Source organism: Capra hircus, chromosome 18, assembly GCF_001704415.2.
Source record: "Capra hircus breed San Clemente chromosome 18, ASM170441v1, whole genome shotgun sequence".
NCBI lineage: Eukaryota > Metazoa > Chordata > Mammalia > Artiodactyla > Bovidae > Capra > Capra hircus.
Genome location: NC_030825.1, coordinates 18,562,476 through 18,590,152, shown reverse-complemented (window position 1 = coordinate 18,590,152; position 27,677 = coordinate 18,562,476). Strand labels below are relative to the sequence as shown.

The 27,677-nt window shown below is 39.0% G+C and overlaps 1 protein-coding gene across 2 annotated transcripts in view; it reads right to left on the bottom strand.

The window, feature by feature from the left end:
* Positions 1 to 27,677, bottom strand: part of BRD7 (bromodomain containing 7) — a 50,467-nt gene that overhangs the window by 5,727 nt on the left and 17,063 nt on the right. For both annotated transcript variants that reach the window (XM_018061946.1, XM_018061947.1), the window contains exons 3-11: positions 22,189 to 22,318; positions 21,809 to 21,866; positions 19,040 to 19,184; positions 15,461 to 15,571; positions 6,650 to 6,834; positions 5,261 to 5,384; positions 4,269 to 4,344; positions 1,461 to 1,568; positions 943 to 1,078 (exon numbers count right to left, since the gene is read on the bottom strand). In XM_018061946.1, the coding sequence (XP_017917435.1) occupies positions 943 to 1,078; positions 1,461 to 1,568; positions 4,269 to 4,344; positions 5,261 to 5,384; positions 6,650 to 6,834; positions 15,461 to 15,571; positions 19,040 to 19,184; positions 21,809 to 21,866; positions 22,189 to 22,318 (1,073 nt within the window). The remainder of the gene's footprint in view (positions 1 to 942; positions 1,079 to 1,460; positions 1,569 to 4,268; positions 4,345 to 5,260; positions 5,385 to 6,649; positions 6,835 to 15,460; positions 15,572 to 19,039; positions 19,185 to 21,808; positions 21,867 to 22,188; positions 22,319 to 27,677) is intronic.

Sequence of the window (27,677 nt, the reverse complement as noted above, 5' to 3'; positions counted from 1 at the left end):
CTACTTAGGCTGACGCCTGGAAAATACGGCACCAGCAATACCTTCATGTGGAATGCATGGATGAATGAGTAACTGAGAAAGGATTTATTCAAGCTGGTGAGAAGAGGTTTAAAGGATACAAGTGGCTTGATCTGAAACCACAGTCACTAACTTGTAAAAACACTGCCACCACTACCACCATACATATATAAAAGTGAACAATTCCCTCTTTTTCAGAAAACCAGGAGACTGGTTAATCTACTGGGTTAAAATCTTACACATAATGAAAGTTTACAAAATTCCACTGCCAAGAAGGAATAACCCAAGCCAGAATGCCAGTAAGTCAGGATGGTTATCTCATTATGCTGATGGCATGCAAAGTACCCAGCATCCTAAACAAGAACACAAAGTTACCTTCTCACAGAACCATGTGATAAGGGCTGGTGGAGTGGAACTGCCAGAGTCTACTGGGACCTGATGGGTCAAACAGGCTTGGATGGGGGTCGGCTTTGGATCAAACCAGGTCCTAGCTCCTATCTTGGGGAAATGTGTGGTGGCTTTGACTTTGATTTGATCCCCCACAACGATCAAATCTGGAACAACTCACAGATGCACAAACATGTTACAATGAAGCAGGTGGCACACCAACATTCTGAAGCAACAAGCTCCTGAATTTTAGTAAGCAGAAGTACAAAACATCTTCAAAAACATATTTTTGTAAGAATTAAAATACTGCAGATGCCAACACCAGAAAACATTAGGGAGACAATGCTTTCTTTAAAATATTTACTTTCCACTAAAGAATGATGATAACTAAGGGTCTGTTTAATTGTCAATTAAAAAGATTACTGAACACATTTCCTACCATTTGAATAACTCTTTAGGTCTATCAATAGATCCCTTATGTGTATCAGTGTTTTAGGACAATGCAGCTCTCAGAGTACCAATGAAGTGACGACTCACCTGAAATCACTGGGGAGATCAGGGTCCTCCCCATAGGTTGAATAGATTAAATCAGAATCGTCCTTGCTGATATTTGCAAACGTGGAGTCATAATGTGGTGCGTAAGAACTGTAAGGTCCATAACTCAAGTATAACACTGTTGATGAAAACACACACAGAACCACAATACCATTCTTTAACTTGTATGTCAATCTATTTTTCTAATTATTAAAGATTATTGCCTTCTAACTTTGCTACTTCACTGACTGGCAAACAAATCCAAGGTAAATTATTTTCTCCAAAATATATACTTATAAGTCACAACTCAAGTGAATCTTTTCTCACAATGGGGAGGGGAAAAACAAGAAAGAAAACTCATTCTGAATATTAATACTGATTTTTCAGTTTCTTCTTTAAAATATCTAATTAATGTTGCAAAAATACTATAAATAGAGTTAAAGTAATGGTAATTATGCTTCTTTTCCTCACTCCTTGAAAATGAGAAGAGAAAAAACTTTACCACCACAGGGGAGCCTTACCTGGAGTTACTTTGTTCCTTTTATCCTCTTTGAACCCCTGCAATGTATTCACTCCAGACTGCAGTCTTCCAGTTGTCATCCCCAGTCTCACAGGACAATAGCCTGGTTCTAAAACGTAAGAGCAGCATGGTGGAGACGGCTCATGTGGCAGTGACCCCATGGCGCTCTGCGGAGTGTCTGTGGACACACTGCTTCACGACATCCACCTGACTCCGGGCAGCCCTTACTATATCCATCCTTTTTTTTTTTTTTTTTAACCCCATTTTTAACAAAAAAAGCTGAGCTGAGACAGGCAGGAATGCACCCAGGATCCAAATCTGGTCCTTTTCATCATACCCTGCAGCATCCTGGAATTCTCTATAATCATGTTGCACTTCACTTTAAAAAACATTTAAAAGTCGGACCTTTCAGTGTTATGATGAGTAAAAGAAGGGGAAATCCCTGATTAAAGACAAGAATTCATAATACATTCAGGATAAATTAATCTCTACAAGAGGCAGACTTGTACTGCAGGGACGAACAACCTTTAAAGACGAAAAGCCTGTAAACCAGGCATGAACCGCTGTGATGATGTTGGAAATCTGTGATATAAGCCTAAGAACAGAGAGGGATGGCGTCAGGAGAGAATGTGGTCTCTAACAAAATCCAACAGAAAAGATTGTTTTCTTCTGAAGACGAGCTCTGGTTTCTGTAACAAGACCACCCTGGAATAGAGTCTACTTCCACATGTGATCAGTGTGACAAAGTAGAAGCACTTGTGAGAAACTCCAAACCTCTGAACCAAATCTTCCTTCCTTGGTAAGCATGTGGTGTCTTAACTGGTACTAGTACCTCCAACCAGGAGGATGAAGCTGAGACGCGAGCAGGAGCATCTTCCACCTTAAACCAGTAAACTGGCCTCCTGGGGGAGCAGCTGTTGAGTGTGAGGATTAAGTCAGTGTTGGCCGCATGTGAAAATGTCTACAGGAGCTGGAAACCCAGAAAACCAGGCCAAGAGCAGAGTCCAGAACCCCAGGTACAAAGAAAGGGGCAGATCTTTGTGCCTTTTAGAAAGCTTTCACCTAAATCAACTTAGCTGCATCTCTTATCACCAAATTTTAATCACTGATACATCAGAAAGAGCAATGTTCTCAATCCTGTGGCATTTTCTATGACCCAAGACTCTAAAAAACTCTACTATGAAAAGTTCATATAAAAGTAAAAAATGGGGCCAGAGCGAAAAGAGCAAGTTGTGGGTAGTGGCGGCGGCAGCGGTGGGGTGTGGGCAGTGGTGCTGCACGGCCACAGCCACGGCGGGGGCGGCCGCTCCGGCCTGAGCAGCAAGGCCCGGTCCATGGCCTGTACCTCTGCATCAACCTGGGAGGGCTGCAGGGCCTCACAGGGTAAATAAATAAAAAAGTGAAAGAGTTTTGTCTTGAAATCATGGCACCAGTTCCTTTTCTTCTAAGTCAAGGAGCCTATTAATGTTCTCCTACTTCAGCATTTCAAGAGTGTACTGCAATGCTAAAAGGAAACATTGACAGGCTGGCATCAAGCTCTTCTCTGCTTCAAGGTTTTTTTTAAAATTGTTATTCCCCAATCCCTTACTCACCACTTTGGGATCAACCTAAACATCTCTTAAGGAAGCCGTCTTTGACCTCCAGACACTGTTACTACTCTGCTGGTCTGTTCCCCTGCTGCACTGATTCATGGTGGACAGGCTGCCATCTCTTGATTCTTTCTGTGTTATTCTTTCCCCACCCCATAGAATGAATGTAAGAGGAAAGGACTTGTCTGTTCCTCTTTCGTTCCCTTTTACACCTAGCTCCACCTCCAGCTCCTAAGACAGTGCCTTCCTCAATGCAAATAATAAATATTGGAAACTATTTCCTGGAATTTTGTCATTATTCATTTCTGTATCCCCAATTATCTCCCTCCTAATGGTAGCAGGAAAAGTTATTTATAGAATAAACATTCTCATGCTTATCACAACATGATTCCCTCTAAGATAAATGATACATATTTCCCATTCTTACATCAAATTTCAAAATATTCCCTATTCTATTTCCATTAAAATATCATTTGAAAAAATAAAAGTATGACTGATGTTCTAAAACAGTGATTTCCTAACCTTTATAATCTATCAATCACAGTGAAAGATATAATTCATTTACTATATATTATTCCACTACCATTAAGGTACTACTACATGGCATATATATTAATTTTATTCTCTAAAGTTAAAAAGTCTGTTAAATTTTATTATGCCATAGTCTGAAGGTTTTGAGACATTGCCTGAGTCTTTTTGAGGTATCTCAAAAAGTGCCAGTCTCTTAAACCAGGGCTAGAAATGACTGCCTAATATTTTGGGTTTGTTAACGGTGCATATGATAGTCCAGCTATTTAGATATACTTAAGTCTTTTTTTAATGTGGTCCACATTTTAAAAAGTCTTTACTGAATTTGTACAACACTGCTTCTGTTTTACGTTTTGGTTTTCTGGCTGCAAGGCATGTGTGATCTTAGCTCCCCGACCAGGGACTGAACCCGCACCTGCATTAGAAAGCAAAGGCTTAACCACTGGACTGCCAGGGACGTCCTAGGCACTTTATATGTTAAAGAAAACTTGATTTTGTAGTACTTATTTTGGGATGAAATAAAGTTAGTCTGGCTGTTAGTATGAAGTACAGGATACCTAGCCAAATTCTTTCTAGATGATGATAGTTGGGTTTATCAGCATTCAGACTTGCTCCTCTAAAATGGTCACCAGGTGACTGCTCTTTGCCACATTAGCATCAAGTTCATGCGCAATCTAATTCTGTGAACCTACCTCCTACAACAGGATCCACAGGATGGAGAAGTCCCAATGTTGTTGTTCCATCTGGTTTTCTCCTTTCAAATTCACACTGCAAAGACCCAAAGTATTCAAATGGCATAAACAGTTTTATACATGATACATATGTATGTTGCTCACCAGAAAACCTCACGTTAGTTTAATCAAACTAATGTTACAGGTGGCTATCATCATACTCATATCAACTTTCACATATATATACAGGTGCTGATGGGTTAAAGAAATAAAGGTTAGAAAAATCTCAGAATTTTAAAAGAGCTGTGTGGGTGCTTAAGGCCACCAAATTCTGTTTAAACTATTTTTAAAAAGTATACTGAAAACCAGAGAAGGGAAGTGACTTACCTGAAGCCATGGATTAATTCATTTGGTTTTAGAACCGAGGTGCTAAACATGGCTTCAAAAGACCGTGCACGTCTTCTTTTACTCTTAAAAGTATGTGCTTCATTTTCCAACGTTTGAACACATTGCTCTGCTAAGTCACTTCAGTCGTGTCCGACTCTGTGTGACCCCATACACGGCAGCCCACCAGGGTCCCCCGTCCCTGGGATTCTCCAGGCAAGAACACTGGAGTGGGTTGCCATTTCCTTCTCCAATGCATGAAAGTGAAAAGTGAAAGGGAAGTCGCTCAGTCGTGTCCGACTCTTCGCGACTCCATGGACCGCAGCCCACCAGGCTCCTCTGTCCATGGGATTTTCCAGGCAAGAGTACTGGAGTGGGGTGCCATCGCCTTCTCCATTTGAACACATTAACGTCCTTTGAAAAAAACCCAAACCCTTCTAGTCAGTAACAGAGGATAATATGAATTATGTACTTTAAAAACAAGTATATTACTACTTTTTCTTCTGTGAGTGCTGTCCTGAAGAGCTCTATGGCAGATATGCATTCAAAGTACACAAGCAACTTAAAAACTAAAAGTTTCAGACAACCCAAATCAGTAGGTAATGAAAAGAAAGGAAAAGCTCCATCACCTGACTATTAACAAGCCTCCTGGTCAGCTTTCCTCCAGATTCCTTAACGATACGGTCAATCTGCTCCTGCTCTCTTTCTACATTACTGCTTTTAAATTTATCTTCAAGCACATCTTTGTCTTTCCTGAAAGCACACATTAATACTAAGTAAAAAGAAAAGAAGAGGAGAAGATGAAAACATTAAAATGTAATTCCAAATATGAATACAACCAAAGTGGAGAAATTTGTGCTACTGACACCAGTTAAAACTTTGTTCCCTAATGACCTGGGAAGGGGCCCCAATAACACACAGATACTAAGGCAAGCCAAGTAGTTGGTCAGTTCCCTCCCTGTGTTCAGTATTATTTGTTTTACACATTTTTCTTAGTTTATTCATAAAAATGAACCATACCTCAAATATATTTTAAAAGCAGCAGCTGCTGCTGCTACAGTCGTGTCCGACTCTGTGCGACCCCATAGATGGCAGCCCACCAGGCTCCCCCATCCCTGGGATTCTCCAGGCAAGAACACTGGAGTGGGTTGCCATTTCCTTCTCCAGTGCATGAAAGTGAAAAGTGAAAGAGAAGTTGCTCAGTCGTGTCTGACTCTTCGAGACCCCATGGACTGCAGCCCACCAGGCTCCACGTCTATGGGATTTTCCAGGCAAGAGTGCTGGAGTGGGGTGCCATTGCAGAGGGGTGTACAATTTGTTCTACAATTTGGTACACTGAAGTCCAACTTTTAAAATTTAAAATAAACATATATTACAATGTATAAATCTTAGAAATATAAGAAAAACCTGTCACAAGTTCACTAACAGCAGAAGTCCCAACCTGCTAACTAAACCTCTCTCCCAGAGCTGACAGCGAGGTGCTGGGCGACAGGGCAGGTAAGGCAGCAGCTGAGCGGGATGGACATGTACGCAACTGAGTCAGGCCACATCAGCTGAGGGCTGGCAGGACCGTGGTTCACACTGCTCCCACCAGCTGACACTCAGTGGAGAACATGCACACATCTCAGTGACAGCCCGTCTGTTTAGAAGGCAGCTTTAACTGTGCTTAAGCTTAAGCGCGGGCTCGACCCCTTTGTGCAATGAGGTAATGAACGTACAACTTTTTCTTAAACAAATAGCTCTATTAATATAAACTCAATGACAGCATGAGTCCCTCGAGACTATTTACTGGTTTTAAAACGACTTCCCTATAGAATGGACATTCAGAACTATTTTCTGAATTGTGTTTAGACAATTACAAACTGTGCTTTGTATGAGAAAAGGGGTGTGAGATCATCAAAATGGACTTTGACAAAACCCAACCAACCATGGACCCACGGCAGGCCCCCGAATTGTATTTTCTCTCATTACTGGCGTGGAAAAGACAGCTTAACCATTATATTCCAAAGATTCTTTACTTTTTATTTTCCTTATTGGGGCTTTTGAAGCCCTGTGCCTCAGCGTCTCCAGCATCGTCCCTCTCTCTTGGCCAGGAGCCGCTGTCCTCCCCACTCTGTGAGGTGTCTGTCCCGTCTCTCTGCTTCCGACTTTTCTGCAAGTCTGCCATGAAGTCTATGCTCTGCTTCAGGCTCTGAATTCTCTCCTAAAAATATTCAGCAATATTCTTATTGTATATTTGCCATTCATTTGTAAAGTAACGCATTTTCCCCCATAAGAGTTTACACTTATCCTGTCATTAATTAGAGAAGAAAAACAATTAAATGTAATCCTACCAAGAGAACAGAATAGTTAGGAACCAGGACAACAAAGTCTATTCCTTCAATTCAGGTAATTTCCAACATCAGAGAAGGCTTTGCAACTTCACTGCATCATCAAAAAGTTCACAGGAGAGAATGTGTGAATAAAGACTAAATATTCTTAGCAGTAGTAAATTTGAAGTTTAATAGTGTGTTAAAACTTCATATTTAATAGAAATAGTTCATCTTTTGAAATTTAAGAATTATTAGATATTTAAAATGAGCATGGGAAGATCTCTTACATTTTGGTATCCTGGGATGATCACTGAGGACTGGCATTTTTCTGTGTGAAAACACGCCTCAAAGAGAAAAGGTGCTAGCATAGTTTCTTTTTAAGAACTCATAATGTTCTAACCAAAGAAGTACTGTTTCTATTCTGTGAAACATGTGCTGAATTTTCCACTGCATCCCTTATGGCCTGTGGTTTCTGGACAAATGTTAAAGAGGCAGACTTGTTCCTAGCAACTACTCTGCCTTTTAATTCTGTGTTGTCAATGGACAAAATATGGAGCGTAGTCTCCTTAGGGCTACATAGTAACAGCACGGAAGACTTCTACAGAATAACAGAAACTAGAACTGGAAAGGACCAGAGGTCATTCAGATAAGAGCAATGTAGCCCAGAAATGCTAAATGACTCAACTAAGGTCTCAGAACCACTGACTAGGAGCAGGCCTCTTGGATCTCATGATGGGGCCTTTTCTCATCATACTCTGCTGTGTTAGCAGTGCAGATTGTGACAGCCTCAGGAAATGGACCCTGCTAATTTTACTGTACTATAATTTTTAATTATATTAAAATATACATGATATATATATAAATACATATATAACATACAAATGCTGCTGCTACTGCTAAGTTGCTTCAGTTGTGTCTGACTCTGTGCGACCACACAGATAGCAGCCCACCAGGCTCCCCCGTCCCTGGCATTGTCCAGGCAAGAACACTGGAGTGGGTTGCCATTTCCTTCCCCAAGGCATGAAAGTGAAAAGTGAAAGTTGAAGTTGCTCAGTTGTGTCCGACTCTTCGAGACCCCATGCACATATATATATATACACACATATATATAGAGGGACAGCTTCCCTCATAGTTCAGTCAGTAAAGAAGCTGCCTGCAATGCAGGAGACCTGGGTTTGATTCCTGGGTTGGGAAGATCACCTGGAGAAGAAAATGGCAACCCACTCCAGTATTCTTGCCTGGAGAATCCCATAGACAGAGGAGCCTGTCATGGGGTTGCAAGAGTTGGTCACAACTTAGCGACTAAATCACCATAATTTTTAAAATAATGTCAAAACTATTTAAGTAGACAAAGACATGGGTAAAGGAGAAAATAAGAACCTTGTTAATTTATTACTAGACAGGAAAAGTTTTAACAGATTTAAATTCTAGTATTTTCTAAGCATTACACATATTAGCAAATCAGAATTATACTGAATAAGCAAATTTTCTTTCAGTTAATAAACTATCTCCCCTCTGTTTCATTAGTCTTTAAAATATTTTAAGTAACTGTACAGTATTTTATCCCATGTGTGTCCCATGGTTTAATTAATGACCCCCTACTGAACATTTAACTTATTTTCAAGTTTCTGTTATTATAAATAAAAATCTCTAGGAATCCCTATCTCTTTAGAATAAATCAGAGGAGTAAAACAGCTTCCCTGGTGGCTCAGTGGTAAACAATCTGCTACAAGGCAAGAGACCCGGGTTTGATCCCTGGGTTAGGAAAATCCCCTGGAGAAGGGAATGGCAACCCACTCCAGTATTCTTGCCTGGAGAATCCCATGGAGACATAAGCCAGGTGGGCTACAGTCCATGGGGTAGCAAAGAGTTGGCCACGACTGAGCGACTAACACATGAGTAAAAATACTAGGTCAAAGGCAATGAATATTTTTTAAGGCTTTTGATGTTTACTGTTAAACTGCTTCCCAGAAAAGTTTTAACAGTTTTTAGTGTTTGAGCATCCCACCAGTGTTTGAAATTTTCTCTGACTCCTTGGCAAACTGGTTCAGTTCAGTTCAGTTCAGTCGCTCAGTCGTGTCCTACTCTTTGCGACCCCATGAATCGCAGCACACCAGGCCTCCCTTTCAATCACCATCTCCCGGAGTTCACTCAGACTCACAGCCATCAAGTCCGTGATACCATCCAGCCATCTCATCCTCTGTCGTCCCCTTCTCCTCCTGTCCCCAATCCCTCCCAGCATCAGTCTTTTCCAATGAGTCAACTCTTCACATGAGGTGGCCAAAGTACTGAAGCTTCAGCTTTAGCATCGTTCTTCCAAAGAAATCCCAGGGTTGATCTCCTTCAAAATGGAATGGTTGGATCTCCTTGCAGTCCAAGGAACTCTCAAGAGTCTTCTCCAACACCACAGGTCAAAAGCATCAATTCTTCGGTGCTCAGCCTTCTTCACAGTCCAACTTTCACATCCATACATGACCACAGGAAAAACCATAGCCTTGACTAGACGGACCTTTGTTGGCAAAGTAATGTCTCTGCTTTTGAATATACTATCTAGGTCGCTCACAACTTTTCTTCCAAGGAGTAAGCCTTTTTTAATTTCATGGCTGCAGTCACCATCTGCAGTGATTTTGGAGCCCCCAAAAATAAAGTCTGAAACTGTTTCTACTGTTCCCCATGAAGTGATGGGACCAGATGCCATGATCTTCGTTTTCTGAATGTTGAGCTTTAAGCCAACCTTTTCGCTCTCTTTCACTTTCATCAAGAGGCTTTTAAGCTCCTCTTCACTTTCTGCCATAAGGGTGGTGTCATCTGCATATCTGAGGTGATTGATATTTCTCCCGCCAATCTTGATTCCAGCTTGTGTTTCTTCCAGTCCAGCGTTTCTCATGATGTACTCTGCATATACGTTAAATAAGCAGGGTGACAATATACAGCCTTGATGTACTCCTTTTCCCTTTTGGAACCAGTCTGTTGTTCCATGTCCAGTTCTAACTGTTGCTTCCTCACCTGCATACAGATTTCTCAAGAGGCAGGTGAGGTGGTCTGGTATTCCCATCTCTTTCACAATTTTCCACAGTTTATTGTGATCCACACAGTCAAAGGCTTTGGCATAGTCAATAAAGCAGAAGTAGATGTTTTTCTGGAACTCTTTTGCTTTTTCCATGATCTAGTGGATGTTGGCAATTTGATCTCTGGTTCCTTTGCCTTTTCTAAAACTAGCTTGACCATCAGGGAGTTCACAGTTCACGTATTGCTGAAGCCTGGCTTGGAGAATTTTGAGCATTACTTTACTAGCGTGTGAGATGAGTGCAACTGTGTGGTAGTTTGAGCATTCTTTGGCATTGCCTTTCTTTGGAATTGGAATGAAAACCGACCTCTTCTAGTCCTGTGGCCACTGCTGAGTTTTCCAAATTTGCTGGCATATTGAGTGCAGCACTTTCACAGCATCATCTTTCAGGATTTGAAATAGCTCAACTGGAATGCCATCACCTCCACTAGCTTTGTTCGTAGTGATGCTTTCTAAGGCACACTTGACTTCACATTCTAAGATGTCTGGCTCTAGATTAGTGATCACATCATCATGATTATCTGGGTCGTGAAGATCTTTTTTGTACAGTTCTTTCGTGTATTCTTGCCACCTCTTCTTAATATCTTCTGCTTCTGTTAGGTCCATATCATTTCTGTCCTTTATCAAGCCCATCTTTGCATGAAATGTTCCCTTGGTATCTCTAATTTTCTTGAAGAGATCTCCAGTCTTTCCCATTCTGTTGTTTTCCTCTATTTCTATGCATTGATCACTGAAGAAGGCTTTCTTATCTCTTCTTGCTATTCTTTGGAACTCTGCATTCAGATGCTTATATCTTTCCTTTTCTCCTCTATTCTTTTCACAGCTATTTGTAAGGCCTCCCCAGACAGCCATTTTGCTTTTCTTCATTTCTTTTCCATGGGGATGGTCTTGATCCCTGTCTCCTGTACAATGTCACGAACCTCATTCCGTAGTTCATCAGGCACTCTATCTATCAGATCTAAGCCCTTAAATCTATTTCTCACTTCCACTGTATAATCATAACGGATTTGATTTAGGTCATACCTGAATGGTCTAGTGGTTTTCCCTACTTTCTTCAATTTAAGTCTGAATTTGGTAATAAGGAGTTCATGGTCTGAGCCACAGTCAGCTCCTGGTCTTGTTTTTGTTGACTGTATAGAGCTTCTCTATCTTTGGCTGCAAAGAATATAATCAATCTGATTTCGGTGTTGACCATCTGGTGATGTCCATGTGTAGAGTCTTCTCTTGTGTTGTTGGAAGAGGGTGTTTGCTATGACCAGTGCATTTTCTTGGCAAAACTCTATTAGTCTTTGCCCTGCTTCATTCCGTATTCCAAGGCCAAATTTGCCTGTTACTCCAGGTGTTTCTTGACTTCCTACTTTTGCATTCCAGTCCCCTATGATGAAAAGGACATCTTTTTTGGGTGTTAGTTCTAAAGGGTCTTGTAGGTCTTCATAAAACCGTTCAACTTCAGTTTCTTCAGCGTTACTGGTTGGGGCATAGACTTGGATAACTGTGATATTGAATGGTTTGCCTTGGAGACGAACAGAGATCATTCTGTCGTTTTTGAGATTGCATTCAAGTACTGCATTTCGGACTTTTTTGTTGACCATGATGGCTACTCCATTTCTTCTGAGAGATTCCTGCCCGCAGTAGTAGATATAATGGTCATCTGAGTTAAATTCATCCATTCCAGTCCATTTTAGTTTGGTGATTCCTAGAATGTTGACGTTCACCCTTGCCATCTCTTGTCTGACCACTTCCAATTTGCCTTGATTCGTGGACCTAACATCCAGGTTCCTATGCAATACTGCTCTTTACAGCATCGGATCTTGCTTCTATCACCAGTCACATCCACAACTGGGTATTGTTTTTGCTTTGGCTCCATCCCTTCATTCTTTCTGGAGTTATTTCTCCATGGATCTCCAGTAGCATATTGGGCACCTACTGACCTGGGGAGTTCCTCTTTTGGTATCCTATCATTTTGCCTTTTCACACTGTTCATGGGGTTCTCAAGGCAAGAATACTGAAGTGGCTTGCCATTCCCTTCTCCAGTGGACCACATTCTGTCAGACCTCTCCACCATGACCCGCCCGTCTTGGGTTGCCCCGCAGGCATGGCTTGGTTTCATTGAGTTAGACAAGGCTGTGGTCCTAGTGTGATTAGATTGACTAGTTTTCTGTGAGTATGGTTTCAGTGTGTCTGCCCTCTGATGGCAAACTGATTAGTACCATTAAAATAAAAAAATACTGGACTTTTCCTGGAAGTCTAGTGGTTAAGACTTGGAACTTCTACTGCAGGTGGCTCAGGTTCAATCCCTGGAACTTAGGGGTGGGATAAAAAAAAAAACCTGATTTTTAAAAACAGGTCTTATTTTAATATGTACTTAAAAATGTTAGTTTGATTATTTCTATATGCATTTAGTGGCCATTTGTGTTTCCTCTTGTGTATGTCACTTAAGTCATTTTTTTACCCATCTGCTTCTAGTACCTGAAACAGAGACTGGCATATAGAAGGTACTCAGTAAGTGTTGGTTAAATGAATGGGCTTGGATCACAAAGTTCTCGGTAACCTTTTAACTTCCATTCTAGAATTTTATAAAGCAGAACCTAGATTAGGAATATTTTCAAACTCAGAAAAAACAATGCATCAAATTAAAATAATTCAATTAAAAGAATTTTCTAAATTTCAACACGAGTCATGGAAAAAAGTTGAGTTTAATTAATTTTACTTTAAAAGCTGAATGTTGAAGCTGAAAGTCCAATACTTTGGCCACCTGATGGGAAGAGCTGACTCATTTGAAAAGACCCTGATGCTGGGAGGGATTGGGGGCAGGAGGAGAAGGGAACGACAGAGGATGAGATGGTTGGATGGCATCACTGATTCAATGGACATGGGTTTGGGTGAACTCTGGGAGTTGGTGATGGACAGGGAGGCCTGGCGTGCTGTGGTTCATGGGGTCGCAAAAAGCTGGACATGACTGAGCAACAGAATTGAACTTTAAAAGCAGTGTCTTCCTTTTTTGGTAACCAAAATGTCTCCAAATCAGCATACTGTTTATCAATTCTCCATTTTACAGATGATTAAAGGGTTGATTCTTTGCCATTTATTATTAATGGCTAACATCTATTTTGTTATACCTATATGTTTGATTCCTGGGTTGGGAAAATCCCCTGGAGAAGGGGATAACAGTATACCTGTAACCTATAGGTATAGGTATCAAACCTATACTTATTGAGCTCTCACTCATGAGGTATAATTCTGTGAGGTAAGCGCTACTGTTATGCCATTCTACATGATGGTAAAACAGTTGAGAAAGGTTACATGGCCTGCCTAAGGTCACACAGTGTCTCAACAGCACAGCCAGCACTTGGAATCTGATTAGTCTGACCCAAGGTCACTATAAATATAATATAGCATTTAGTATTTATTTAGGAGATCAAACAGTTATTCTTCATATGTCCACTCTTTATAAAAATAACACATCTACTAATAGTCACTATTTGTGTTTAACTGAAAAAAAATGATGAATGACTGCTCTACAACTTTTACACTGAATTAAAAACCAGTTATTTTTGAAAAGACACCATTCATGGAAGGGTGTGCTGGGCTCTCTTGGGAGATGTGCTATTAAAAGAGTAACTCAGAAGGTCTAAATTTAAACATTTAAAAATCACTGTTGTAAGAATCTCTCCCATCTAGGGTGGAGAGAATAGTCAACAGGAAGCAGTAACACAGGATGGGTAGGGCTCCTCAACAGGAAGAGATCTGAAGGAAAGGAAGACAACAGAGAGAGAAAGGGGAAAGTGGAAAGGTTTTCTTTTGTGTTTGCAGCCACCCCACCCCCAATAAAATGCAAGAGCTTCTGGAATCATCTGCATTTTGTATTAACTACATTATTTAAAGATGAGAAAACAGTGGTAAATCAAAGTTGAAAAATTTACTTGGATATATTGTTTGAAAATCAAACTTTATTCGAAAAATTAAACATGCATATTCTGGAGAAAATACTGCATTTGTTGGGTGCACCTTTACTTCAAATACAAAAATAAATATTTGCAGGTTAAAAAAATTTGGTCTTGGATTCTGAGTATTTCTGCAAAGGATGGTATAAACACTTTATATTCCCCTTTCCTCTGCATATTTTGCCAAAGATGGGTAACTGGCTTACATTACAGCTTCCCAAGTCTTTAGGAAAGAGTGGAAATTGATGTTGTCTAAATATTAGGAGTGCAAGAATGATCATCAATCTAAATGTTTTTCTTTCCTCAGTTAAGTGGATCCAACAATCTTTCAGAGCCAAGCACACAGACACCAAGACATCTGCACCCCAAGGCAATTCTTTAAACGTAAAACTGTGATACAGATGATCACCACAAAAACTGGAAAACCACGTGCACCTGCGGACGACTTGTCTCTGCTATCCTCCAACTCCCCTCAATTTCAGCCTGAGCTCTTGATTCCAATTTCTTTCTCTTCCTCATACCTGTTTATTTTTTTGCAAAAACATTCTATCTTGTTCTTCTTGGTATACTCCCTACTCTAGCTCTTATCTAAAATCAGCATATTAATGCTAGCACTTATCTTAGAGACCTTCTTCTCTACAGATAAGAACACAGAGGCCCAAGGTCCACAAGTTAGTGGAAAAGAGATAAAACTAGAACCCAGTCTTCTGACTTCCTGCCAAGATAAGGTTTGTCTCAGTTAATTTTCCATCTATTCAGAGCTGTGAGTAAAACCTCACAAGACGTGATTCATCTGGTGAGTTCTCCTCCTCTTCCAGTAGATGCAAGTGATCACTTCAATTTCCTCAGCCACTGCTCTGCAATGAGACTCCTATAAGTCTCTGCCACTATCTATGGCATCTTTGTTTTGAGTAAGTTATTGTGTAAGCTTCCTCATGAAGCTTGATGATAATGATGTGTCCTCTACATACATTTCTCCCACTTCACACACTTTACTATCAATCGGTTCTTGTTCTTCAAGGGAGAATCTGCTCCTATGGGGAGGTGGCTTTCAGACAATTACCAGTGATTGCTCATTTGTCTATTTCCTTTCTTTCTACCTGAAGGAGATCCTGCGCTTCACCAGAACATTAGCTTCCACCCCTGCAAAGGGAAACAGGGTGCTCTCCTTCCAAAAGATTTCATAACTCATATAATCTATCCTGTCTTGGAATTCAAGATGATGTCTGTTTCACAGTCAATATAAGTCTATCTAATGAATACCAACTCAACAGCTTCCAAATAAATAATTACAAGTGATGCCAATATTTATTTGTATAATTCCAAATGAGAGTCTTCCTGCTGTAATCTTCATGTTAAAAATTTTTTAAATTTAATATTTCCTACTTTAATATAACCTGTCTATAAAATAAAACCTGAACTGTATTGATCTGTATCACTATGACCAAAATCAAAGGAATATAAATTTTATAATAATTATTATTTATGACAAAGAATTTTCTTTACCTGGCTAAGAATTTTCATCCCTGAGTGCAACAGCTTTTTCGCAGCTTTATAATAAATCGTCTCTGGTTTGTTGTAAATCATAGCGTTAGTACACATTAGTTTGAAGTTATCCTGCAGAGAAAATATTAGGAAGGAATGCATTAAGACAAAACAAAGTACCCTCCTGTCCTGGTCTAAAATTACGCAGGTCCTCAAAAAGCTCAAAACAACAACCATCAAACAAACAAAAACAAACCAGTAAAAAAACACCATCTTTCCTTTTGTTTACTAAACAACATTAATAGCAATTTATTAAGTTTTAAAACTAAGAAAACAAATACTGCAAAATTAATTTAAACGTCCGACTACATTCCTTTACAAATTCTAAACATTCTATAGTAACTACATAAACTTTATAGATTCTGAGATAAAATTTTAAAATGGGTTTCTTCAGTATAATCTTATTGCACACAGAGAGGATTAGAAAATACTTCTATCTTACATTTAATAATTACTGAGTATTTCATTTAATTAGAAAAATCCTTAGTTTAAAAACAAACATCTTAATTATCCACTGATGAATTAAATATTTTATTTTGGATCTTGACTGAAAACTGGGACAACTGTAAATTATCCTAACAATATTTCCTACCAGAGTCAAATTAACTGAGCAAAAATGGCAAAACATTTACACTAATTTAAGTGTTTGGATACTATTATAAGCTAAATATAATTTGCAGAATGTTGCAAAATCATGCCAACCTGAAATAAACCATACAACTTCAAAGACTTACAGCATTTAACCAGAGTAGGCAAACTATCAAAACTGTACTTTTGCTTTAAATTTCAAAGTAGGCACATGTGCTAGGGAACTCAATTCCACTACGTATTTTCATGGTTAAGTAATTTTTACATTGTATAAATATGAGAGTGATTATGCCAAGGCCTTACTAAATAAAAATTATAAAAACTCAACAAAAAAGAATCTGACCCTCAGCCTCCTCTAAATTTAAAAACATTTAAGCCCCACTATTTAATAACTAGTGATGACAGCCTAAAACATTTAATGTAATGAAAATGGGTGAGCTGAATATTATTTAAAAGTACATGAGAAGACTGAGTCAAGTGTCACAATAAATTTGGTGTTAAATTTAAAGCAGATGAAGTGTATGTGGATCCTCAGTTCTTGGCCAAGTCTCTAATCAGTTAGGATTTTGTTAGGTCATCATCTCTAGGAATCTGAGGAAAGCTATGGATCTACTCCTCAAGCGCACACATGTAATACAAAGGTGAACACAAAATTTCCCTATAATTTTATAAAATTCCTGATCCCTCTAAAGGCTCATCCATGGCTACCCAAAAGACCCCAGGTTCGGAACCTTTGCTATAGATATTCTGAAAAGCTTTCATTTCATTAAAATTATTAAATATATATTTGGGGAAGGAGAGGCAAACGAGGGGAGACAAACTAGGTGACTACCACACTAAATGACCACTGGTCCTATAACTGGAAAATGTACTGGATCATTCTACAGACTACAGGTCTGATCCATTACTTCATGAATCTTTTACAAATTACTTATTCATCTAGTATCATTTTTTGGTTGTGCTGGGTCTTTGTTGCTGCGTGGGCTTTCCTCTAGGTGCAGAGAACAGGGGCTACCCTCTGGTTGTGATACGTGGACTTCTTAGAGTCGTGGCTTCTCCTAATAGGGCACAGGCTCAACAGCTGTGGTGCACAGGCTTAGCTGCTCTACGCCATGTGGGATCTTCCCGGATCAGGGATTGAACCTGCATCTCCTATCCGATCCCTGAGTTGGGAAGATCCTCTGGAGAAGGGAAAGGCTACCCACTCCAGTAGTCTGGCCTGGAGAATTGCATGGACTGTATAGTCCATGGAGTTGCAAAGAGTCAGACACAACTGAGTGACTTTCACTCTCATTCCTCCACTGGCAGGCAGGTTCTTTACCACTGAGTCTCCAGGGAAGCCCTATTATTCCATGAATCTTAACTGTCATGTGCTAGACTTTACTGGATTTTTGTGTAATGGCAATTGTTCTTTCATAAAGTTGAATGACCTTTCTGCATACTTCCAAGTATTAAAAAAAAAACCAAAAACCTCAAACAGTTTAATGAGCTGGATAAGCTAATTAAACATTACATGGGGCTATTGAAATTTCTTGAGAAAAAAATACAGCTATACAGAAAACTCCAAAGTTAAAAATACTTGTTCATTTTAATTATGATAAATCTTGACCATCTGCTCAAAAACACTTAGTGGGCATACTTCTACTCTCTCTTGTCATCGTAAGGGAAAGATCAAAGGAAAGTTATTCACAGAACGGAAAAAAAGCTGAAAAATTTTCCATTAAGCAATAATAAGATCAGAAACACGCTGAAATAAACAGTTTTAGCTTAATTTTCACCAGATGAAAAGTTGAGAAAATTTTCTGTTTCTCTGTATACAAGAGAATATAATTCAGGTTTTTCAGAGTGAAATATACATTCAAACTGATAGTAAAGACAGAACTAAATGCTAGTATTATTCATAAAATTCAGCTAATCAATGTGCATAAAAAAAAAAGAGACCAAGTAAAGATAACATTTACTGTCTTATTTTCCTTCTATAAATGATTAGGGTCTAGCCCTTGGGTCAGATGAGAACACTACAATATTCATTCAGAAAAAAAAACAAAGGTAGAGTAGATACACTATTTAAACACTTGAGTTTGTGGTGGTTTGGTACAGAGCAAATTAAAACAGAAAACACATGGCCCCTTTCCTTAGGATGATTAAAATGAAAAGCTTAACTCTGAAACCAGCATCTACATCAAGGCTATTCAAAGATAGAAAAATGTCAACTATAACACTAGGCATGTGTATCATCTTCGTGGCTTGTAGGTTCTTTACTTGTAATTTTAAAATTTCTTATTGCTGAATGTTGAAGAAAATATGCTAAAAAAAATACAGCCAAAGTGAATTCAGGGAGCAACTCACTTTCATCAAACTAGATAACGTAATTAAACTTCTGCTTGGTATTTCTTGACAAGCCGATTTATTCTCTATTTTACATGTCCAGAAACAGAACTACTCTAAATCAACTTCCATTAAGATACTAACTTTGTTTAATATTTTGTAAAAATCTGTAATGGAAAATAATCAAGAAAAAAATACACAGCCCAATCACTTTGTGGTACACCTGAAACCAATACAACATTGTAAATCAACTATACTTTAATTAAAAAACTATCAATTTTACCTGTATTCATCTGAAATTTAAAATCAAACATTTTCATTTTAAAGGTTGAGAAAATATTTCATAGAACACATGAATTTCAAAATTTTACCAAAACTCACAAAATAATAAAGACAGCAGATGACTTATTTTGTCTGATTTTCTATCACCAAGCTCAAACATGTTTTCTAAGACAAAAAAAATACAGATTTTTGGATATTAACATAAACTTGAGAATGATTCTGAATACCAGACATTGCTACAAAGACTTCCCATACACAGGGTCCAAAAGTTTGACTCTTAATTGAATAGATACTGTAGCATAGCTCAGTCTATTCTCCAATACAACATAAATATCAAGTTACCTTCAGTTCTTCTATGGACTGGTAATCATTGTTCTTGATCTTTTCTTTCATGGTACTAAAATCCATTGGGTGTTTAATGATCATGGAGTAGCCGGGGGCAATAAAATCAGTCACAGGAAATGAAAAGAAAGCACTTGGGTCTTTTCTGTGAAGACAGGGAAAAAGCAAATTTTATTTCTACTACAAACAAAATTACTGGTCAAGGAGTATTAAGTCAGAGGAAATCCTTCAGATGTAGAATTTGTAGCAGGCTAATATGTTTTTCACTAAAAACTGAAGTAATGATTTTAAAGACTAATAACTATTTAATAAGTTTCAGATGCTTTACATATAAATTGTACCCTTAAGACAGAATCTTTTAAAATATGCAGCTTAATTAATTCGCAACATCTCCAACACAGGGAAAGATGAAACAAAATAAGAAATCTCGACTAACTAAAAAATGTCTTGTACTCTGGGAGATTAATACTATGTATTTTTTATTAACCAGAGAAAAGGCAGAAGCAGTGACTAAAACGCACGTCTGCAGCCTTCCACACTGGCTTCTAGCTGGGCTTGGACTCTAGGCGGGCCACAGAGCTGTTGCGTCCTCATGAGCGCAGCTGGCCCTCTGTATCTGTGGGCTTCCCAAACGTGGATATGAGAGCTGACTGTTCACTGGACTGCTGCCATTTTCTGTAAGGGACTTGAGCATCCTTGGATTCTGGTACCCATGGGGGCTCCTGGAATCAATCCCATGTGGATACCGAAGGACAACCATATATATTTTCTTAAATGAATGGGTGTAACTTCCTATCATGTGTGTAGGGGACTGCTCAAAAAATGGACATTAAAAAGGTTATAATACCTCCAAACTTGAGACCCAGTGCTTTCTATCATAGGTTCTTAACCCTGCCTGTACATGAGAATCATGAGAAGCGCTTTAAAAAGAATTCCAGTGTGGTGGGAGGCTAACCCTAGACCCACTACACGCGAATCTCTTGCGGGAGGAAGAGTGGTCCAGGCACTGGTTTTTCTAGGGTTGAATTTTGGTACTTACAGGATAGATAGAGTTGAAAACCACTGCTCTATATGATTAGTTCATTAGACTGTTATTTTCCTCTGGAAATTTGGCATATCAAAGCTTTCTTACTCCAAATAACCACAGCATTAATAATGATTAAAAAGTCATAATAATGGAAGCAATTTAAAAAATAAATTTACCACATGCCAGGCACAGTGGTAGGGAATTGATGTATTTTTATATCTAATGCTCACAAAAGCCATCAAGGAGCTGGTATTCTCACTTAGAGATGAGGATACTGAGGCTCAGAGGTCAAATTATTTGTTTTAGGTCATAAATCTGACAAAATACAGAGTTAGAATCTGAACTCAGGTGTGTGTGTATCTGCCTTGGTTCTTCCCAGCAGGACACCTAGCTGTAACAGTAAAATATTGAGAATAAGCAAAAATGTCCAGTTTGGAACTTACAGATCCAAATGCATACTATCCATAGAAGTTACTTGAATAACACCACGAAGCATCTCTGGTGGACCTCTTCAGAGCAAATTATCTAGACTCCCTAAAATTAGTCATTTTAATATAGAGTCCGACTTGGTTTGACCAAAGATGCTATTACTAAACCTGGTCAATTACATTCTTTTCCAGTATCTGCACTGAGCCTCAAGGACCAAGAATCACTAAGGCTATTAAAAAAAATATGGCTCTGAGTTCTAATTCCCATAATGTTCTGAGCAATGTGAACATTCTCAGACTGAGAGAGACTGACAAGTAGATTTCTCTTACGGAGACATCATTAACTTATATTCTGGTCTTGTACTGCAAGAAACAAAATTAAAAGGTAGCCAAACACTTTATAGTCAAAAATTCTAATTGAGTTGGAATGCTCAGTACTTACCTGTTTACTCCTTTGGGACAAGCAATGAATGATTTATTCAAGTGTAAAGACTTGAGATGTAAATTTCTCAACTGTTCTTTAACACCAAAAAAGGAAGAGAGGTCACTGATTTCTGATTTTCACTGCAAAACTGAATAGGTATTGAATACAGATAGCTTTATTTTAAAAAGTATTTATGATAAGTGCTGGGGTTGACATATAAGTCCAACACAGTCAGAAGAAATCTCACTGTATGAATGCATGCCCTATATCCATGAATCCTCTGCTAATAATGTAGATGTCTTTAGGCTAAAACTTTAAATTCTGAGTGAACTGAGGTATCAAAATAAATTTTTAACAAGGATTAAGTTATTCTTTTCTCTTTTAAGAACTTCACATTGGTTTTTTCAAGTTACTATACTTTTTAGAACAAATTTCTGCATTTAAGAGAGGGTACAAATCTTATTTATGATATTTTGTTTCTTCTCCCAGACTTGGTAATTACTGAACACTCACAGCAGTGATAAGCAGCACAGACCTATAGAAGGTGTTTTGATCTATTAGCAAAATGGAAATACCGGTATTATTTAATCCTGGTTTAAAGCTTTAACATCAGAAGTTACTTTAGATTAAGGAAAAATCTGCCATTAAGAGGATTATGTAACACTCTTCAAGCTGCCAGTTAAAACAAACCAAATGAGAACATCTAAAAGTCAGCCTCTTGGAGTATTCCTATTGCCAGGCAAAATATTTATCATCCACTTTAAAATCAAGCACATTTGGATATAGGCCACAATATGTGATTTGAAATAATAATAATAAAAAGAAGTGGTTTGGATCCTCTATTTCCCATTTCAATTTCCATGTTATAAAAATGCTAGAAAAAAATTCACCTCTGCAGTTGTCTCATCAGTTGATTCAAAGCTTCTTGAAGAGGTGTCTGTTCTACTTCTAAAGCAAAGAAAGAAGAGCGTTTTAAAAGAGAAGATCTAGAGGGTACTGTTTAGCTTATTTTCTATACATGACTTATCTCATACCCATCATTAAATTGTCTCATACAGAAACTCCATTTATTTTTCAAATATGCTGAAGAGAACAAGAAGTTTGAAAAAGAAATTAAAGTTCTTAAGCAGTAATATAAGAAAATGTAAACAAATTTTTTTTAAACAAATTTTAATTTAATAGCTTTGAAACTTTTAACTTTCTCTGGCTAACATCCTTAAAATAATTTCAGCTTCCTCATTCAGGACAGTTAATTCAGAGTTATTCCAACCTTCTTGTTTGGCTAAAGAGCTTGCAAGAGGCTTCTCAGGAGGCAAGTCTAATCGTACAGGGGCCTGACACTGTAGGTCTTTTTCTGCCTCAATATCCACATGGTCACGATCTCGCTTTCTTTTATCCTCCTAAATGGAACAAAAAGAGATAATTTAGAAATATTTCAGAATTGATTCCTTTAAATCATTTGATTTCAGTGGAAAAAAATAAGATGCCACTGAAGATGATTAATAATGAAGTCTTAATGTTATTTTACTGCCATCTACTGGGAAATAAGAGAATATCACGTTCGTAAGTGGGAGGGGAAAGTGCTTCTATATGCTAGAATTAACTAATCAGAAAAATAATACTATTCATAGAAGCAAAATAACACACCAGGAGTAAATCTGATAAAAGATGACCAATTACCTTTTAGGAAAAATTGTGAAACATTATTGAAAGGCCATTGTGAAAGACCTGAATAAAGGAGATATACCATGTTCATGAACTGAAAGATAGTTCACTCCAAAGTAATCTATAAATAAAATGCAAAGCCTATCAAAATTGTAAGACAGGATTTTCCATTAAATTTGACAAGCCAGTCATACAATTTATCTTGAAGAGTGAATCATCAGTACAGTCAGAACAGTTGGAAAAAGGTCACAATAAAATGTGTGCTATCAGTTTGTATAAAGTGACAAGACAATGTGGGTCTGACACAGGGACAAACAAACCTATGAAACAGAGACCAGAGAGCCAGAGCCAGACTTGTGCACACAGAGAAGTCCTGACAGATCAGAGAGTGCAAGCGAGGCCGCTCGGTCGAGCCCCATCCTGCGGCACGATAGATCAGCTACGAAAGGGCAGTGCTGGGCCAACTGGTCATCCATGTGAGGTTAGAGCTCGGTCGAGCCCATCCTGTGGCACGACAGATCAGTACGGGGCAGTGCTGGGCGGTATCCATGTGGGTGGCGGGCCCCATCCTGTGGCACGACAGATCAGCTACGAAAGGGCAGTGCTGGGCCAACTGGTCATCCATGTGAGGTTAGAGCTCGGTCGAGCCCCATCCTGTGGCACGACAGATCAGCTACGAAAGGGCAGTGCTGGGCCAACTGGTCATCCATGTGAGGTTAGAGCTCGGTCGAGCCCCATCCTGTGGCACGACAGATCAGCTACGAAAGGGCAGTGCTGGGCCAACTGGTCATCCATGTGAGGTTAGAGCTCGGTCGAGCCCCATCCTGTGGCACGACAGATCAGCTACGAAAGGGCAGTGCTGGGCCAACTGGTCATCCATGTGAGGTTAGAGCTCGGTCGAGCCCCATCCTGTGGCACGACAGATCAGCTACGAAAGGGCAGTGCTGGGCGGCCCGGAGGAGGCTGGTCGGATCCTGGGACGACAGTCGAGGGGGTGGGGGTGAGGTTAGAGCTCGGTCGAGCCCCATCCTGCGGCACGACAGATCAGCTACGAAAGGGCAGTGCTGGGCCAACTGGTCGTCCACCTGAGGTTAGAGCTCGGTCGAGCCCCATCCTGCGGCACGATAGATCAGCTACGAAAGGGCAGTGCCGGGCCAACTGGTCATCCATGTGAGGTTAGAGCTCAGTTGAGCCCCATCCTGTGGCACGATAGATCAGCTACGAAAGGGCAGTGCTGGGCCAACTGGTCATCCGCGTGAGGTTAGAGCTCGGTCGAGCCCCATCCTGCGGCACGATAGATCAGCTACGAAAGGGCAGTGCTGGGCCAACTGGTCATCCACGTGGGGTTAGAGCTCGGTCGAGCCCCATCCGACGGCACGATAGATCAGCTACGAAAGGGTAGTGCTAGGCCAACTGGTCGTCCACGTGAGGTTAGAGCTCTACCTCACACCACACACAAACATAAGTTTTAGATACGTTAAGGACTTGATTTTAAAACTCGACATAAAGTAAGAGAATCTTTATGACTTAAGAACGGAAAGATTTTATCTATAAAAGACCAGCTACTGACTGAGAAACACAAATAAATCAAAATATTAGTAAAGATTACATAAAGAGCATTTATAAATTCATGTAAAAAGGCAAATAACCCAATAGAAAATGGGTAAAGGAAATCACAGGTAAGCCCCAGAAAGGACACCTAGAAATGTTAAGAAGCATGAAAACTAGCTTCAAGATCCCTGGAACTCTGGGAATTATGAATTTAAAAACCGGAAGGTACTTCACATCTCTATGAGTGGCAAAAATTAAAATGTCTGAAAATGTCAAGTTTTGAAAAGAATGGGCTCTCATACCTTGCAGTGCATGTGTGTGTGCTAAATCGCTTTAGTTGTATCTGACTCTGCGTAACCCCATGGACTGCAGCCCATCAGGCTCCTCTATCCATGGGGATTTCCCAGGCAAGAATACTGGAGTGGGTTGTCATTTCCTTCTTCAGGGGATCTTCCCAAGCCGGAAACTGAACCTGCGTCTCCTGCATTGGCAAGTGGATTTTTTACCAATGACCCACCAGGGAAACCCACAACCACCTTTTACCCTACTTCTCAGTGATTCTACTCCTGGGCATATGCCCTAGAGAAACTTTCTTTCACAACTGTACATGAAGAGATGCACAAGAATATTTACTTCAGCACTCTGTGAAATAGTAAAAATTAGGAACAACTTGTTAAGAGGAAAATCCTACTAAAAGGAAATAGATTAATAAATTATGGCATATTTACATAGCAGGTAAAATTAATAGGCTAAAGTTACACTGTATCAGCATGTACTATGTTTAGAAATAATTTCTAGAGGAAAAAGTTGAGAACTGTTACAAGATCAGCTAAGTAAGTTTTGAAAATATATAAAGTGTACTTTACAAATATACACAGAAGTAGTAAAATTATAAAACAAGTTTACATGTTATACACACCAAATTCATGGTTCTCTCTAGGGAATGAGGAAGAGGAATGGATTCTGGGAGGATACACAGAAAGCTTCACTGGTGTCTGTACTCTGATTTCTTTAAAAAAACATAAAACCAACCAAATGGCAAAATGTTATGTTTTGCTAAAGCTGAATGGTTAGCATCCAGGAAAAAGGTTAAAAAAAAATCCTGTTTTTTGCATCTTAAAAATTAAATTTTAGAGTAAAATTGCCCCAAACTATCTATTTTACACTCCTGAGAATCAAGATTCTCAATAGGATCTTATTTGCTTGGTCTACATCCTAATTTCTTTTTCTAGTATCCAAAGCGGTGGTTCTCAAAGTGTGGTTCCCAGACTAGCAACATCAGCCTTATCTGGGAAATTACTAGAAATGCAAATTCTGAGGTCTCATGAAGGTTCGCAAGTGTCAGCGTGCATCAGAATCATTTGAAAGTCTTGTTAGAACACTAGTGATTAGGCCCTGTCCCCAGAGTTACCGATCCAGTAGGTCTAGTGTACAGTCTGTGAATCTGTATTAGTAACAAGTTTCTAGGCTATGTGGGTGTTGCCCATGCAGGGATCACACTTGGAACATCAGTGATACAGAGCTTCACATTCTACAGTCCAAAGCATCTAATACAGAAAATATGACTGGTTGAAGTTCCAGAGAACAATGTTATAAATTGTACTTACTATGCACTTGAGGTCAGTTTCCATTAAGTTGACTGGTGTCTTTTTTTATAGCCCTATGACATATTCTGGAGCAGTAATTTTTGACTCATGGAAGTTTTGTATCTTTTCCCCAGAAAAACTGGCATTAATCTTTTGTAGGTTGGCAGGTTTTGAACATCTGTTCAATGGGAAAAGACCTCAGAGAGAAGATCTCTTCCTGTTAAATGTAAACAGTGGATAAAGGACAGCTTGAAAGGCAATTAAGCACTCTCCTAGGTGGAAAGAACTAAGGCCTTAGTGCAAAAAGTCTAGAGTAGGGATTGGCAAACTTTTTTGGTGAACAACCAGGTAACATATAATTTAGGCTTTGTGGTCCATAATGTCAGTGACAACTATTAATATTAATCTTTGCCAGTATAGCAAGAAAGCAGCCACAGACAACATAATGGGTGTGGCTGTGCTCTAATAAAACTTTATTTACAAAATCAAGTGGTGTTGGCTCTAGTTTGCTGACACATGGTCTAGAGGCTCAAGTTCTTGCTCTAGCTTCATCTTTAACACACTCTGACCTTCTCAGGCACTCATTGACTTTCACTAGGCCTCTTTAGCAGCTACAAGATAAGTGATTCAACTGCTGATATTTATTTAACTTAACAGTTTATGAGATGGTGAAATGACCATGAAATAGAAAAGCTGAAAAAGTACCAAAGGAAGGTATTATGTTTCTGAACTACCCCTATCTGGTAACTTCATCTAGTTAGCCTGGTCTACAGTAAGCACTTTACTATTTGGTATGGCAAGAGAATATAGCCTTCCGGGCTAGAGTCCAAAAGAGAAATAGAATATAAATAACATATACTTGGAAACTATCCTAAAGTGAAAGGAGATATTCTAACATGTTATTGCCAGACTAGAAATTAGGAGATCTAGCTTCTAATTTACTAGAATGTAAACTTGAACAAGTTCTTCTACTGTTTCAGTCTCAGTCTCACCTATAAAACAAGAGGCTTTGATCCCTACAGTACTTTCTCCACCTAACGCTCTGATGATTCCTACCTTCCAATTTTCTTTTTCATGATTCCAAAATACAACAGAATCCAATTGTTAACGTCACTTACTGAAAGTAAGATATGTAAAACCAGAAGTTAATACAGGTCTGGTTAATACAGCGTATTTTGCTAATTACACAGAGAAAACTAAACAGAAGTACTAGAGCCATTTAACTTCAGGTAGGAGGGTTTCTAATTATAGTTTATAAAATGGGTTCAAATTCTGGCTTTGACACTTATTAGCTATGAGGTCATGGAATAACTACATAAGGTGGAGCAGGGGCCTAATTTCCTCATTCTTAAAATAGACACAATAATATATACAATATGTACCTTAGAAGCTTGTCTTGAGGATTAATAAGTATATGTGAATTTTTAGCACAGTGCCTACCACATGGGCACATGGTAAATATTCATTCATGCATTCAATAAGTAAATGGCATTCTACTGTGCGGACACACACTGGTGGATAAACAAACACAGCCCTGCCCTTAGGAAGCCGACAGTGTAAAATGAGGCAGACATTAAACAACTTGGTAAAAAAAATGCAAACAGATTTCAAGGAGAGAATAACTGCTGGATGAGTCTAATTTAGAACTGGAGAAGTGTGGGAAGACTTCTATGAGGAAGTAGCATTTGAGCTGAGATCTGAAGGAGAGAATTTAGCCAGTGTGGGGGTGGAAGTCAGGGTGGAGGTGGAAACAGAATTCCAGGGAGAGTAAATATTCTGAGTGTATGTAGGCCCGAGGCAGAAGAGAGAAACAGCAGCTATTTTTGTAACTACAAGCACACTGCACTTATATCAAACCGGATTCCTATTTATCCATGACTCAATGGTTAAGTTATTTTATTGATTTGTAAAACTTTTTTTTTTTACTGAATGAAGTAAATCTTCGCTCATATTGTTA